Source organism: Limanda limanda, chromosome 7 (genome assembly GCF_963576545.1).
Source record: "Limanda limanda chromosome 7, fLimLim1.1, whole genome shotgun sequence".
Lineage (NCBI taxonomy): Eukaryota > Metazoa > Chordata > Actinopteri > Pleuronectiformes > Pleuronectidae > Limanda > Limanda limanda.
In genome coordinates this window covers 18,030,100-18,046,911 of record NC_083642.1, presented here as the reverse complement: position 1 = coordinate 18,046,911, position 16,812 = coordinate 18,030,100, and the positions used below count along the sequence as shown (strand labels likewise).

Below are 16,812 nucleotides of genomic sequence, written 5' to 3'. Positions count from 1 at the left end.
TCATTGCAAAGTGTGCAGATTCAAAAATGATGAAGTTTGTGGTTGTCGCTCTCTTTGTTGCTGGAGGTGAGACTCTTTCTGTTCCTAAAACGTCACACAGCCTAATCTTTGCTTACTAGGTTTAACAGCTTTTTCTTTGCTAATAATACAGTGCTTTACAACAAACAGTACGAAAGTCACAGACAGCGTAATATAATGATAATAATAAAGATACAGATATTAAAAGTCGTAGACGTATTACGATAAAAAAAGCTTTTTTTATCGAGATTAAACAGGTTACCATTCTGCTAGTCTCATCTATTCTGGGAGATTGTTCCAAAGAGTAGGGGCCCTCACGGCAAAGGCTCTATCACCTTTGGTTTTCAGCCTAGATTTTGAAATGTCTTGAGGATAACAGACTGCGTCCTTGCTCGTAGGAAGATAAAAGATCTGAAATATAGGGGAAGGACTTAACAAATGCATGCAGGTTAATAATTGTTTGCACCACATTTGAAAAGAGTCTGTCTGTCTGTCTGTGTGTCCCCTCAGCCTACGGGTGTGGTCTGCCCACATTCCCCCCTCTGGCGACCAGGGTGGTTGGAGGAGAGGACGTCAGGCCTCAGAGCTGGCCCTGGCAGGTAACACATGCTGAGCGAGGAGTTTTCACTTTCCTTACACAGAGACCCGGGTTTACACAAGAATTGAATTGGATAAATAGAAAAAGATAAGGTGATTTACGGAAAGACTGTGTAAAGTAAAAGAATAGAAATACAGTAATATTGTGCTTGTAGTGCAGTAGCATGACCCAAGTTAAGTAGAATAATGCATTAAACAGCACAGCGCAGAAAAATAGGACAATGTCTTTAGAGAATTAGAAGATATCAGGGGTGGCAGGGGCGGTGTCTGCATGTTCTTCCTGTATCTGTGTTTTTTCTACCTACGGGTACTCCAATTTACCCCCCCAGGGTAGAAAGACATGCAAATAGAGGTTAAGTTAACTGGAAACTAAATTGAAATGTGAATGTGAGGATGAGTTGTTGTTTGTCTCTGCATGTTTGGCCCTGTGATACACTGGCGACATGTTCAGGTTGTACCCCGCCTCTCGCCCAATGTCAGCTGGGATTGGCCCCTCCCAGCAACCTTTAAAGGAGAATAGCTCATGACTGGATTAAAGTTAATTCCCATCAGGACACTGCACTGTGCAAACAGCACGAAATAAACAAACACCAACCATAAAAGGACGCAAAAAATGTCACAGGAAAAAAGAATAATTTTTTACAATAATGGATTGGGTTCATGTGTATGTTTCAGATTTCCCTGCAGTATAACAGACAAGGTGAGTGGAGACACACCTGTGGAGGGACTCTGATCTCTAACCAGTGGGTCCTCACTGCTGCTCATTGCATCAGGTATGCGATAGTAGAGCCTAAAATGATTCATGATAAATGATTATAACTGCATCCTCACACTGACACAAATATTAGCTATTGTGTTGTCCATAAGTGCTGAATTGTGAGGGGATTTAACTTGTTTCTTACACATTCGGTCTTGATTCAAGAGACCAAAGTTAGCTGATCCTTAACATCTTCTAGCATAAGTTTTTTTTTTATAAAGAAAAGACTAGAAGATGAAAAGCCTTGTAGGGAGGCATATGTTTCCACATAGAATCTTCATAACGTGGATAGTTATTGGCTGTTTATTGTGTTTAGAAGAAAACTGCTGACATTTTTCTTAAATTCACTCTGGTAAAATGCATCTCACTGCTTTATATTCTTCTGTTTGTGGATTTAACAGCAGTGGCAGGGAGTACAGAGTGGGCCTGGGAAAGCACAACCTGATCGAGAATGAGGCAGGCGCTGTGTTCATGGGCACGGCCAACATCATTGTGCATGAGAAGTGGAACCCCTTCTTCATCCGGTACAACATTACCCCTGAGAGAGTTCGCTGAAATATAAAACGATGATTTCAGTTTGTTGAGTCTATGATGGATCTGTGTGTGTGTGTGTGTGTGTTTCCTCTGCAGTAACGACATTGCTCTGATCAAGCTGGAGACGCCCGTTAGCTTCTCTGACAGCATCATGGCGGCTTGTCTCCCTGCTGCAGGCTTCCTCCTCGCCCACAACGAGCCCTGCTACGTCACTGGATGGGGTCGCATCTCCAGTGAGTTCCCAGTCCCTCGTTCATTCTTTGAAACTGGTCAATGAAAAATGTTGTGTTATGGTTTGGGTGACAGGTTCAGCTGAGAAAACATTATTCACGGCAGTTTTAATAAACTATTATAGACTCTTCACAGGATTGGATATATTATGTGTATGTACTGTATTACAAAGGTAAACGTTGAAGCACTATTAGATCATGTGATTTCGTGTCAGATGGCCTCAAGGTGCTTATTTTCCGAAGATGACGAAGATTTTATAACTTGTTTACAATATTTAACTATCATATTTGCTGATTATGATTATTTTATTGCAAACAAAGTACATGTAATTTAAAATATTTTCGTTGCCTGCAGTCTCTGGTTAACTTGATTAGATACTGAGTGGATTTAATTACTGCTTTCCTGAAATTAAACACTATAAAGTAAATTTTTTTGCCAAATAGCAATGTTGATCAAATCCATCACATAAAATAAAGAACCTCTACAGGGGCCGCAGGTTTGATTCCAGCTTGCGGGCCTCAACCCCCTCTCTTTCTACCCTTTCATGCTTAATCTGTCAGACAAAAATGTCCCAAAAAAATCTTTTGAATAAATATTTGCTTTAGCATGACAAAACTCACCACACTCAAGGATACTGTAGTCCAAGTATTGTTATTCAGCCGCACTGTATGAGTCCAATCTCCATCCAATAATGTGGTGAAGGTCTCACCAGTGTGTGCGTCTCTCCTCCACGCAGCCGGAGGTCCCATCGCTGACATCCTGCAGCAGGCTCTCCTGCCTGTGGTGGACCACGCCACCTGCACCAAGCCTGACTGGTGGGGCTCTCAGGTGAAGGACACCATGGTCTGTGCCGGCGGAGACGGAGTCGTGTCTGGTTGCAACGTGAGTCTGAAGAGATGAATGATTGCATTATTGTATAAGATGGTAAATCACACCAATGTTTTGATATCAGTAAACTGGACTAGGCCCAAACTGAAAGATCGGTATACACTTCATGGTTAAAATGAAATATATCAATACAAGTTGTTTTATTCATTAGCAAATATATTGGTATTGGAAATGTTTTACTCCCTAAAATCTTACAGGCATTGACTGCAAAACTCCATATGGGTTTGGGTCTAAACCATAGGTCTTAACTGGACAAAACAATCTATTGACACATCAGGAGATTTTCTTGCTATTTTGCTTCTGCTTAAGTTTTAATTCCGCACTTATTTTGGAGAAAAGGCCCATGAATCTTCTATTTTAATGATTTATTTTTAAAATTATCTCTATTTAAACTTTCTACACAAAATTTTACACAATTTTCAGCAACGTAACAGAAACTATTACTAATACATTACTGGTTCAGTCGTTTTTAAGCAAAACTGCAAGGACTGCGGTTTTTTTTTCTTCCACAAGCAATAGAATTGAATATTTTAACTTAAGCTTCTGAAATTTGTGAAATAATGAGACTAATTGTTACACTTACAAACAGCAAGTTCATATATATATATTAGTCCTTTAAATTCTTATTCTGATGTTTTGTCATTTTGTTATATTGTTTGTTTGAAAATAACATTCAGCACTGCAGTGTCCGTTAAAAAATCTAGAAAATAAAGAACGTCTGACAGGCATTATCAGTAATGAGTGTCTTTAAAAGAAGTTACTGTTAGACGTGGAAGTGTGGATCATCTGTTTTCTCTCATGTGGCTCAGGGAGACTCTGGCGGCCCTCTGAACTGCCGCGGCGCTGACGGGACCTGGGGCGTTCACGGCATCGTCAGCTTTGGCTCCGGCCTCAGCTGCAACTTCCCCAAGAAGCCCACGGTGTTCACCCAAGTCAGCTCCTACAGCGACTGGATCAGCTCTGTAAGTCCACGACAAAGTCTCTCCTTGACTGACGTGAGGGGTTAAAACTTCTGTTATTTAAGCTATTTTATTCCAGCTTCAAAGATTAAACAAGCAAAGAATCAGGATAATATTTCAGTAAATAAGTTGCTGCTGAAAACATTATGCTGCCATAAATCTCACATGTCTTTATCATTTTTTCCACAGAAAATGCTGGCCTACTGAGAGGACAGTGGTTTGGAATAAATATTGAAATAAACATTTCATGAAATAAAAAGTTTTGTATTATTATTTATTCTATTTTCTATACTTGGTATCACATGTTGTGCTTACTAGCGGATCAGCAATTTTCCCGAAACATGTAAAGCAACTAAGGTTTTCTGAATATTGAGCCTAAAGCAGGAGTTGTTTTTCTTCTAATTCTATAAATAATCCATTAAGGTTTTTTTCCTCCAAAGAAAACATTCATTTTTTCCAACTAGAATCAGTGATGGGAAAATGGTATCACCAACCACATGTTGTATCCTCAGTCTTACAGCACTTGTTTGTGTCGGTCAGGTCAGTCCACACACCAGATAGAAGTTCCAAGCCGACAGTATAAATACACCCCTGTTGTTAGCACAAGGTTTAGGCTCAAACTACAAACTCTGCAGCCATGAGGAGCCTCCTGGTTCTCACTTTGGTGGTAGCTACTGGTAAGAAAGATTAAATATTCACATGTTACTAAAATCGAATTTGCTGTTGCATAATCCACATAAATAGTCCCTTATGACAGTAGTAAAGGGTAATAGTAATCATTTTCTATTTGAAAGATATGTTATTGTTTAGGCTTCACTGAAATTATATTTTTCATATCTATAATAATCAAAAAGGTGCCAGAAAAAAACATGTTTTTTTATGCTTGTTTATGCACAATATACATTAATAATCTTGTCGTAGCGTATGGATGTGGCCTTCCCACTTTCCCCCCTGTGCTGAGCAGGGTGGTGGCAGGAGATGATGTCAGGCCTCACAGCTGGCCCTGGCAGGTAAAGTCCACAACTCAGAACATTATCGCCTCAACGCTTTCATTTCACTGCGATATAAACAAGTACTAACACCTACTTACACACATTCAAGCTCCAGATCTCTACAGTATATGTTGAACGTGTGATGAGGATTTCTCCTCCAGAGCAAACTCAGAGGGATGATAGATGGAATTGATTTGTAGTCATTCCCACTGTCCTGTTTCTCTCAGATCTCGCTCCAGTCAGACAGCAGTGGGCGCTACAGGCACGTCTGCGGAGGAACCCTCATCTCCTCTCTCTGGGTCCTCACTGCCGCCCACTGTATCAGGTACACTTCACTTCACATTGAAGGAAAATATTAAGTCAAAATAATAAAATCAAAATCACAACACAGCATTGATCCAGATTTTATATAAATGACTAACGGTCCACTGTTTAAGATTTCGTAATCTCTGGTTTCCAGTTTTTTTATATACTTGTTTTTGGTTAGAAATGTAAATTTAAAATCCACAAAAGTTTTATTTAAATTATAAAGTATGAACCATTAAGTTATTATCTCCACACCTCTAGCAAGGCCCAACAGTTCCCTAATGAAACCACATTTTCTGGATCCGCCCCCTGATCCAGATCTGCAGTAAAAATGTTGTGGGTTCTTTGCTGACCCGTACCACATCCTTCCACAAAATGTCATGTTAATTCGTACCCATTTTTTTGCCCAACTTGTCTAATCAGTCCACAAAACCTTTTCAGAGTTGTGTTGTACAGCTACAGAATTTCACAAACTTCAGTTTTCTTTTTTTCTTTTCGAGAGCTGTAAGCTGTTCACAAACTGTAGTGAGCTGGTCTTCATATCATTAGCAGACAGCTTCACATATTCAAAAATATATTCACAAATGTGTAAATATGGGGAAGGACTGCAGGTATTAGTGTTTTGTATATTATATATATATATATATATATTATATATTGTATATTAGATGAAGATGTTATTTTTAAAGACACATTTGCCCAAAAGCAAAGTATATTTTTCATCATTTTTTTTTCTTTTCTGGGGAATTTAAGAGAAAAAGAGTGTTCAAACTTTAGAGAATTTAAAAAAGGTAAAGTCAATAACATTTAGTGACTCAAATACCTACAGGACTGCCAAGCATTTGTGATCCACCATCAGCCTAATCACAGATTCACACAGGCAGAGAAGTCTATACCAGTGTCTAAATCCCAGAGGGAACACCCTATCATCTGCCATCCCACAGTGACCGCTACAACTACAGAGTGGAGCTGGGTAAACACAGCCTGCAGGCGAGTGAGGAGGGCTCCATAGCTCTGAGCGTGGCTGAAATCATCACTCATGAGGACTACAACGTTCTACTCAGCCGGTAACAGCCACAGCTCAATACCACCTACTGTCTAGAATCTACTGCAGCAAAGTATGAATGTAACCTGTGCTGATGTTTGTTTACCTTCACTTCCTGAACGCGGGTGAATTGTTTCTGCTTTTGCAGTAACGACATCGCCCTGATCAAGTTGTCTTCCCCTGTCACCTTCTCTGACACAATCATGCCGGCCTGCATCCCAGACCCGGCTGTCACCCTGCAGCACGGATCTCGCTGCTACGTCACCGGGTGGGGTCGACTCTTAAGTGAGTCAATGCACCTCAGCAGAAAAACAAACAACATTCACTGCATCATCACAAATATACTGAGTATTTCATATAGTCATCTTCTGTTACACAACTTACACATGTAGACACGGAAATTTGTCATTTCTTGAAAATATTCCAGATTCTTTTCTCTGTAATTCTTATCTTCATCTGATTCTAAAGTAATTGCACTTATTATATGAATGGAGTGTAGTGAATAAGTACAACACTTTCTTCTGAAATAATAGAAGTAAAGTGAAGTAGAGCAGAATCTTGTTTCTTACCTGAGATTCCTCCTCCACAGCCGAAGGTCCTCTGGCAGACATCCTGCAGCAGGCTCTCCTGCCAGTCGTTGGCCAGGACATCTGCAGGCAACCCGACTGGTGGAGCGTCCTGGCCACAGACAAGATGGTCTGTGCTGGCGGAGACGGCATCACTGCAGGATGTAACGTGAGTTGAACAAGCTAGGGTCAATCTTTTAAAGCATGCAACTATAATTTAATGGGCGAATACGGAAAAGATTTACTCTGAAATATTGTAGACGGAAACGTTTGCATAACTTGAGATTGGTAGCCAAGTGTCTTTGAAGCTGCTGGCCAAAAGTCTGTGTGTATGTGTGTGTGTGCGCACACTGACCTACAGGGAGACTCGGGCGGACCCCTGAATTGCCAAAACCCTGATGGCTCCTGGGACGTCCACGGCGTGGTGAGCTTCGGCTCCGGTCTGGGATGCAATGTCCTCCAGAAACCTACCGTCTTTACAAAAGTCAACTCCTACATCAGCTGGATCAACACGGTGAGGAACATTTTTACTTTCGGAATTACCACGCCGGCATAAACACGTGTAGCCTGAAGCAAACACAGGCCTCGGCTTCCAGAGAAATGAGGTGTGATATAATTATGCTTCTGTTGTTCACTCTACAGGTTGTGACCAGCTACTGAAGAAACTATCCACGTGCTTTTTACTGCAATAAGAACAACAATCACCAACAATGTGTTGTCTCAGTTTTACTGTAAATAATGGAGATGCTGTTTATCAGTCCTGAGAACGCAGTTTAAAGGGATAGTTCACCCAAAAATGAAACTTCACTCATTATCTACTTAGCACTATGCCGATGAAGGGATGGGTGAAGTGCTTAGTACACAGGAGTCTCAGGGCTAAACAGTGCTGCAGCAAAATCCAATAGAATTTAATTAAATAAAGATGGATTCTTCAAACGTAAAAAAACAATTTGAATGTCGGGGCTTACAGACACTTGGATGACACCACAGGAGCAGTATGGAGGCATTTTTGTGTTTATTTTCTGTTTATGTACGTTTGAAGATGAGGTCACTATTTACTTGAATTGTATTGGATTTGGCAGCAACACTGTTTACCCCTGAAACCTCCATGAACATAAAGGTGAGTAAATACTGTGAATTAAAAAAATTTGGGTGAACTATCCCTTTAAGTCATATCCATGAATGTGGGCCTGAACAACATCCAGACCTTTATCTGAGCACCATCTTTAAATACAGTAGCTGCATATTAGAGGATTGGTGAACAGTAACAATGCTTGAAAACATGGATGTTAACGTGTCCAATGGAATAGGGTATACGTACAAGTCAACATGGGATTATATTCACAATGATTCAATAACCATGGCAAAACAAACTTCTTATACACAGGAGTAATTAACAAATACTTTCTTTTATTTCTCATAAAATATCCATGAGATAAACATTTGTTTTGCTTGTCAGGAGGAGAAAAAAACAAATAAACATAATCATAGAAAAGTATATTTTTTCACAGCACATATAAAAAGAAATATATATATATATATATATTTAGTTGATACAAAAAGGAAACTGACAGAAAAATGAGTGTTTTGGCCACTTGTCTTAATAAAAATGGTGAATCAAAACACTGTCATTCATTAAAGTAAAACAGTGTGACGCAATGAAATCAGTTGTGCAGTTTTCTGGTTCTTTTGCCAGTGAGGTACAATGAGTCTGTCTGCAGTTCTGAACATGACGACACATCAAGGATTTACACATAGTTTGACGAGTTGAAACTCCAATAATAAGAGACAGTCATGAGGACATGTGTCCTGATGACAAACCTCAAGTGACCTCGTTGTCTTCAGCTCAACAGAAAACCTGGTAATATACAATATGATATAACCAGCTGACAATGAATGTCAGCTTTTCTGCATGAATAACAAATTACACAACAACAAATTGGCAACTCAGGGTCGTATTGTGCAGCTTCAACAATTTTTAAACATTCAAACGAATTAAAGTAAATCATTCAATTTGGCCTCAGTTGTCTAACCTGAAGGAGAAAGCAGGGCTTGTTTCACAGGAGTTTTGAAGCAGTGTGCAATGACGGAACTCTAAACTATTCCCCTCTCCAGCTGTTATCTTTTCTCTTTGTGCTGGTTCTCTGCAAACGTTTAAGTGAAAACAGGGCTGCGGGTTGAGCTGTGGCCGGCAGAATGTGAAGAGCAAGAGAGTGAGTAATAGTTGCTGCTATTATGGCGCAGCTGCACAGTCAAAGACTCTTTTCTGTTGGTCATCTCCAATAAGAACAAGAAGCACGCCCCAGAGCAGAAGCTAGAGGCTACAGTGCTGCCTTCACAAATCTACAGCGTTCACCATGGCTACGGCCCGGCGGCTCTCAACCATTCACAAGCTGCTTCCATCTTGCTCTCACACACACACACACTTCCTTCTCTGCAGCGGAGGAGCCACACTACGGCTCAGGTTCAGTCACACTACGAGTCATATGAAATGCTCTAGGAGGAAAAACAATATTGCTGCGGGCATGCAACAGTATATTAGTGGGTACAACACAAAGACAGCTGCACTCTGCAGTTAGCAGTTAGCATCAGGGCTGAGTAATATGGACAACAATTATATCAAGATACAAATATTCATATCAGTCGATATTGATAATTATCAAGATAAACGTGACATTGTTATTCCTGTTAAGACTAATTTTGCTCCTGATGTTGTGAGTTCAAACTCTCAAACACTGAGGTACATAAATTACTGTGTTTGCACAGGTATAAGCAATATTTTGATGCATATTGGACTTTTATGTTATTACTATAGATAAATATTATATTGCTGTAATTAATGATATTATGTTATTGCCCAACCCTAGCAAGCATTCCCACTACACCACTACAACAGACGCAATGAGATGGCACGTGCTACCGGAAATGGTTTCTTTCCTATAAAACGATAACTTAATGGTGACCATTGATGAGGGAGTAAATATAAATATAAGTCATTGAATACAGTTCATTGTGTTATTTTTTTTTTATAACAGCCAAGAGACCAGCTAATTCATAATCCTGAATGGCCTTTTGTGTCGTACTTAAACAACCAACCGTCTTTGCCTATGTAGCATGTACTGTATGTTTGAGTCTAATAAGAGAAGCATATAGACTAAACCATGGCTAAAAAGCATTTCAAATTTGTACTTCCAACTTACCAGTTACCCTCTAAAGGAATGTTTATTTATTCAGTAGTTTCAAGTTGTATAGTTCAGCAACTGCTTGCTATCTCATTAGCCATGATATATCGATAAACTCCGGGCAAAGTTTGTTTTGGCTTCTTTGTGCCCTCAACTTCTCAAAGGAAGAAAAAGTACAATTTCATGGTGTCTTTCATACAATATGACAATCAAATCATTGAAGCATTACATTGTGGACCTTATATTGCTTATTTATACCATCTATCATAAACACATGAAGCTCTCCCCTGTTTTTAAGCTAGCTTTTGTTTCAGAGGTTGTGGCCCTTTCATGTGCTGTAGGGTGTTTATCACGTGTTTCTATTGAGAAAAGTTCTTCTTTCTTCTGTTGAATAAATATACTTCTGTACTGGAAGTTAACATTCCAGGGACGTGATACCAAATGACTAAACAACTGCCATTTTGCAAGCATTCAACAATTTCATGTTCCACAGTGATTTGGTAGTCATACACTGAAAAAGAAAATACTTCAATCAAAAACACACAAATGAATAATGCTTGTGCAACTTAAGGTTAACAAGTTTTACTAACAAACGTCATTTGTGTGTTACTAATTTCAATTTTTTCTCAAAAGATGTTCCTACAATTTTCTTTCTACAGTGTAGCTGATTAATGCTAACCAAGGGTTGTATTATCTTAACTAAATGTACAAGTTACTGATATGGTGCCGGCCAGTGCACGCCATCTTAAAATAGGAAATATCAATATTTATTTTCAGGCAGACACACAGAGGAGACTGAACCAAAAGCAAGTTAAACAGAAGCTAAAATGGACGAAGGGCAGGGCTGCAGATCTGTATAAAGCACGGTAGACCATCTTTAACACCAGTACAAACATATAGTCTTTCATTTTCTACGAGTATTGGAATGAACTGTACAAATATTGATGACAATGAGGGAGAGATTCTTTGCAGCACCACGTCAGGTCAAACCAGCTAAGGACATACAAAGCTATAAGTCGCCCACAGTCATCCAAAGAGGCTCAACACTGCTCGCTTCACAAACTGCGCATGTCTATCTAAGTGCACCCAAATCCTCACTGACGTATCATGATCTATTCCACTGTCAACTTGTGTGTGCAGACAGTACACAGTGAGTGGTAGTTGCAGTAGGGTAAACAGGAAACTATTTAAACAGAAAGGAAAACTGCATTTGGTGGCTGCTTTGCTTTGAATCCAGCATGTCCAGAAATTATCCAGCAACTGTGTTCATCACCACGTGTCTAAAGCCGGATCAGAGATTCCAAAACTTACAAAAATAAAGTTTCTTTCTGTTATTTGCTTTGGAGCGATGTGGCATTCATGACACATTTTGACAAATACATTTAAAAAGTGCCACTTAAAAGGTTTTTTGCAGTAAGAGCCATTTTTAGGTGTTGGCTGGTCAAGGCAGATCTACATCCACAGAAGTTGATCATAGCAGATTCCAGTAAGTTCAGTAGTTTGTTTTTAAACGTGATCAACTTGATCTTATATTGGAGGCAGTTTGTCTTCATACTGCGGTGGTGGAGTGAGTGGCTCTATACTGATTCCAGCTGCTGGCTGAGAGTTATCAAGGTTTTTCATGTGCAGCTTCTCTGATTTAATCCTGCGGATCTTGATGGGGAGGAAATTAAGGGTAGTTTTTCCGGCTCTACGGTTTGATGCGGAGGGGGCAGCAGACGGCGCACCCGAAGCCGGGGCACGTGGCTGAGATCCGGTATTTGTGACCTCCGATCCCTCGTATTCATACTGCACTCCATCGACTTCAACCAGGTCGTCGTAGGAAGGTAGATGTGAGGAGCTTGGGGAATGGTTGCTCTGACGAATGGGGTACTTGCCACTGCCCACGGCCTCTTCATAGCTGGGGACAGCATACCTCTGGGCTCGTTCCTCAGGACTGCGGACATGCAAGACAAGTACAAATTAGCCAACATGAATTTTATTAAAGAACTAATATGAATATCATCTTCAATCAAACTTAAATCACAAATTTTAGTCAAGCTGACAGGACATTTCCTTTTGGTTCTTCTAATTGCGTCATATAATCTTTACCAGTGGCCTTATCTCTGCTTTAACTTCCGGGTCAAACGGCGTATGAGAAAGATAAAACCCACTGTAGCCAGTTAGCCAGACAGCAATTACTTTCCCTCCACTGTTTGCATTGGTCTCTCGTAATGGATCACTCTTATTCATTGCTGTTTACTTGGTGAAGCTCTCCTAGTAAAGTGCAGGGTAACCAAGCGTCCCGAGAAGATTATGGGACACGAAATGGTGATGAACAACTCCCATGATCCACCACTGTTTTATGATGTCATCAAACTAGAGCTCTGCCTTAATTAAGGGGCTTAATTATTCAGAAGCTGCATTTGTAGACCAATCACGTCACAGCCCTGCATCTAAGCTTTCCCGTTTAGGAGGCTCCTTCAAATATGGCCAACAAAAGTGTCCTTCCATCCCCAAGAAATGAAAGCATCAACAGATGGATCCCTCCCGGCCCGACCTCATTTTGCTTCAGTGACAAACTGTTTTTTTTAAAGAGGTAATGGCACTGGCAAGGAACCAGAGTACGAATGTTAAAAAACCAAAGGGCATTAAAACATTATTTTCATGTCTAACTTCAACTTTGTTGCTGGGCAACAGCAATAAGGGCGGGACGAGCTGGTGATGCCTGTCTCGTCACACATTTTTGGGGAAATATATAATTTTACTCATAATGTAACAATTGTTTAGTTAGAAAATCAAGACTGGACTCACGTTTCTCTCTCCTCTTGCTCTGTATCTGCCACTCCTCCGTTGTTCTGGGCCTCCTGGAGAAACCGCTGCTCTCGCTGTTTGTTCCTCATGCCCACACACAGGGACAACAGCAGCATGACCACCCCGGAACCCACCAACACGAAGGCCACAGACGAAGCTTTATTTTTCCTGCTCCCAGTGTCTTCTCCTGAGCTGCTGCTGCTATTAACGGATGCGTCTGCAGGCACGACGCTCCACACAATCATCACTATTCCCAGGGCGATGAGCCCAACACCGAGAGCACAAAGAGCATACTGGGAACCCGAGTTTCCAGTGTTTTGGGTGTTGATATTGTTATGGGGGTTGATGGCAGGTCCTCCTCTGCCAGGACGGCTCGTCGGTGTATCCAAACTGGAACGCATGTTGTCAGTCCCCAAACTTCAGTCTGACCAGCTGCAAAGAGGTCAGAAACTGTTGAGAGAAAGGAATTTGATATCAGCCGCAATGACATAACAGAATGACAAAACATTATTATTAATATTATTATAGAGCCCGACCAATGTGGATTTTGGGTAAAAATATAAGTGAAGAAATAGGACACTTATTCCTAAGTATTTGTTATTAAGCCCTGATACATTTCAACCCTAGACCCTATAAATAACTTTAAAGAAAAATACATAGAACTTGAATAGAGAAAATAAACATAGGTTTTCTGTTGTATTTCGGCAACATAAACACTGATATCGATATGTTTGTGAAAGGCACATATCAGCAGATTTTTCTTGGCAAATCAACAATTGTTTGGACTCTAATTCAAATTCACAGTCGCTCTTGACATTTCTGTTTAACTTTAAAACCAGCTCTGCAGAGACAATATAATTCCTTCTAACACGCCTGAGAGGTATCTGAGGTCAGGTGGTTCTCTCCGGCTTTCTGTCAGAAATGTTATGTATGTGTGAAGGTATGACCAATCACGTCTCTGGTCGCGAGAGATTTTGTCATTGTGTGTGTGAGAGTCCATTTTTCTTGAGAACATAAAATTCACTCCAGTAAAATAACCATAACTTCTAGTAATGGGTGTGTGGCACAGTAAAGCATTTACAAGAGAAGTCACATGTTACTCAACACTATACAAGGGGCAGATTTGGTCACAACAAAACAACAATCTCAACATATATGCACCATAAAAAGGCACAGGTTTGTTTTCTTTCGTTTAAATCTATCATATTGATCATTAAGTGTTACAGGTTAAAACAAAAATAAACATTTTAAAAAGGAAGAATTTGCTTCAAATGGATTTACAATTTCCACAAAGTAAAACTGAAAAAGTCAGCATATGGATGTTTACACGAACATAACAATTAGCCAGTGATCACAAGGCCGCCCCTCCAGTGCAACTTTTTAAATCTTCGTTAGATCAGAGAGTAAAGGAGTCGTCTGCTGGGAACTTAAAAACGTATAATCCAGAAACTGGTCTGTGTATGAATAACCTCTCTGACCATTAAAGACTGTCTTCATGAAGTGCTCATACCACAGGCTTATCCTTGCATACCCCAACAGAGTTTGTCTACGAACACGCCCGACCAATGTTGATTTTGGGTAAAAATATGAGTAAAGAAATCGGACACTTATTCCTAAGTATTTGTAATCAAGCCCTGATACATTTCAACCCTAGACCCTATATATATCATCAAATATAAATATAATTTTTAAATACAACCAAATACATAACTTGAATAGAGTAAATAAACAATGGTTTTCTGATGCATTTCAGAAACAAAAACGCTGATATCGAATATGTCTGTGAAAGGCACATATCAGCCCATTTTTCTTGGCTAATCAACAATTGTTTGGACTCTAATTCAAATCCACAGTCGCGCTTGACATTTCTGTTTAACTTTAAAACCAGCTGTGCAGAGACAATATAATTCCTTCTAACACGCCTGAGGTGAGGTGGTTCTCTCCAGCTTTCCAGTCAGAAATGTTATGTATGTTTGAAGGTATGACCAATCACGTCTCTGGTAGCGAGAGATTTCATCATTGAGTGTGTGAGAGTCCATTTTTTTGAGAGCATAAAATTCACTCCAGTAAAATAACCATAACTAGTAGTAATGGATGTGTGGCATAGTAAAGCATTTAGAGAAGTCACATGTTACTCATGACTATACAAGGGGCAGATTTGGTCACAGCAAAACAACTAACTCAACATATGGATGGACTATAAAATGCACAGGTAGAACTTGCTTAGAATGGATTTACATTTTCCACACAGTTAAACTGAAATAGTCAGCATATGCATATTTACAACATACATAACAATAAGCCAGTGATCACAAGGCCACCCCTCCAGTGCAACTTTTTAAATCCTCGCTAGTAAAGGAGTTGTCTGCTGTGAACTAAAAAACTTACAGTCCAGGAACTGGTCTGTGTATGAATAACCTCTCTGACCATTAAAGACTGTTTTCATGAAGTGCTCATACCACAGGCCTAGCCTTGCATACCCCAACAGAGTTTGTGTACGAACACGCCCAGACCTGCTGGAAGAGTGACAGAGGGGATCTGGAAGTCAAGACAACCCAGCTCCATTTTAGGAAAACCCCCAACCACACACACACACACCCCCTCACTGAAGAATGCCAGGCATGAGGCTGATCATGACAGTTGGGACACATGCAGAATCCCCATTTCCCCCCCATAAATATATACCCCTCTCCCAGCCTGTTACATGTGGCAGGGTGGTTGGGCTGACGGTGTCACATATCATGGAGATCTGTGAGCCTGGTCCCAGTCCAGCCTGGAGGTTATGTTTACCCAAAGGACAGGTTTTAACAGTAAAAGTGAGTCGGACATTAACAGACGTGCTCATAACCTCATCCTTAAAGCTCTGGACTCCCGAAAACTCCCGAGGGAAGGAGGGGGGGCTTGTGGAAGTGGAAGTATTTCTTCTTCTGCAACCCAAATGTTTACTGACACTAAATAATCAAAGATGTTGCAAAGGATCCTGTTGCACTTCCTGTGCAGCAGATAGTCCGGGATGTGTGTGTGTGTGTGTGTGTGTGTGTGTGTGTGTGTGTGTGTGTGTCAGGGTGGGGGGGGGGCTTCACACGTCCACACTGATCGGTTGTTCTTTCACTCCGGAGTCACATCTCATTGAAACGCGGGGCGGGTGGGTTCCGTTTCCTCACCACTGACGTCACGCAGCGCAACTGAAACCCTTTCAAACTTTATATTGAAAAACTACCCGGTCCCTGCTGGAGGGGGGGAACTTTTGTGTTGGCCAAACATTTTTTTAGCGGTACAGATGTGTGTGTGTGTGTTTGTGTGTGTGAGAGTATGTGTGTGTGTGTGTGTGTTAGTGTGTGTGTGTCTGCTCCACTCACCTCTGCATCGTTGGACAAACACAAACTCAAGTCACGTCTCCTTCTTCTTCTTCTCCTCCTGCTCCTCGGAGCTGCCTGATGGTTACAAGTGTCGCGGTTCTGCGCCGGCGGGACTTTTAAGTGTCGCAATCCTGCGTCAGATCAGCGCGTGAAGATGAGGAACTTTAGTTTCCTCTGCACAGACACAGACGGGCCCTGTTGGAGGGCGGGAGGGTGGGAGGGGTGGGGAGGAGGGAGGGGGCACCGAGCTCCACTTCCAGTTTCATTAACCTCCTCAGTGCCGGGCCATGCAGAGAGGTGGAGGTTCAGCAGATCTATTCATACAGTTTGCTCCTCCATCAATTAAGACTAAAGACCAAAGGTGAGAGGGCCTGGACTCAAGTTTTTGAACTGTTTATTTGTTTTTTTTAAATCTTAATCTTAAATCTTGTAGTATTGCTGACAAAACACAAACAAACAAACAAACATGGGGGAAAACAACCTTCTTGGCGGAGGTTATAGTGTCAGCTCATGCCACAAAAAGCCTTTTAAATAGGCAACAGTGCTATTTAGCACAGGTGTTAAAGTAATAAAGGTGGACTTCCT

The 16,812-nt window shown here is 40.8% G+C and overlaps 3 protein-coding genes across 3 annotated transcripts; 2 read left to right on the top strand and 1 right to left on the bottom strand.

The window, feature by feature from the left end:
- The first annotated feature begins 26 nt into the window (after nucleotides 1–26).
- Nucleotides 27–4,237, top strand: LOC133005209 (chymotrypsin-like elastase family member 2A). Its single transcript, XM_061074812.1, has 8 exons — nucleotides 27–66; nucleotides 529–617; nucleotides 1,291–1,388; nucleotides 1,774–1,896; nucleotides 2,003–2,139; nucleotides 2,874–3,019; nucleotides 3,835–3,987; nucleotides 4,174–4,237. Exons 1-8 carry the CDS (start codon nucleotides 27–29, stop codon nucleotides 4,189–4,191), a joined length of 804 nt encoding a protein of 267 aa, XP_060930795.1. The 3' UTR covers nucleotides 4,192–4,237.
- Nucleotides 4,238–4,615: 378 nt separating this feature from the next.
- LOC133005210 (chymotrypsin-like elastase family member 2A) lies at nucleotides 4,616–7,790 on the top strand. Its single transcript, XM_061074813.1, has 8 exons — nucleotides 4,616–4,661; nucleotides 4,906–4,994; nucleotides 5,204–5,301; nucleotides 6,227–6,349; nucleotides 6,476–6,612; nucleotides 6,917–7,062; nucleotides 7,255–7,407; nucleotides 7,536–7,790. The coding sequence occupies exons 1-8, from the start codon at nucleotides 4,622–4,624 to the stop codon at nucleotides 7,551–7,553; spliced, it is 804 nt and encodes a 267-aa protein (XP_060930796.1). The 5' UTR covers nucleotides 4,616–4,621; the 3' UTR covers nucleotides 7,554–7,790.
- Nucleotides 7,791–8,408: 618 nt separating this feature from the next.
- Nucleotides 8,409–16,395, bottom strand: tmem51a (transmembrane protein 51a). Its single transcript, XM_061074811.1, has 3 exons — nucleotides 16,228–16,395; nucleotides 12,869–13,318; nucleotides 8,409–12,011 (listed from the first exon to the last, which is right to left on the bottom strand). Exons 2-3 carry the CDS (start codon nucleotides 13,267–13,269, stop codon nucleotides 11,603–11,605), a joined length of 810 nt encoding a protein of 269 aa, XP_060930794.1. The 5' UTR covers nucleotides 13,270–13,318; nucleotides 16,228–16,395; the 3' UTR covers nucleotides 8,409–11,602.
- Between the last annotated feature and the right edge of the window lie 417 nt (nucleotides 16,396–16,812).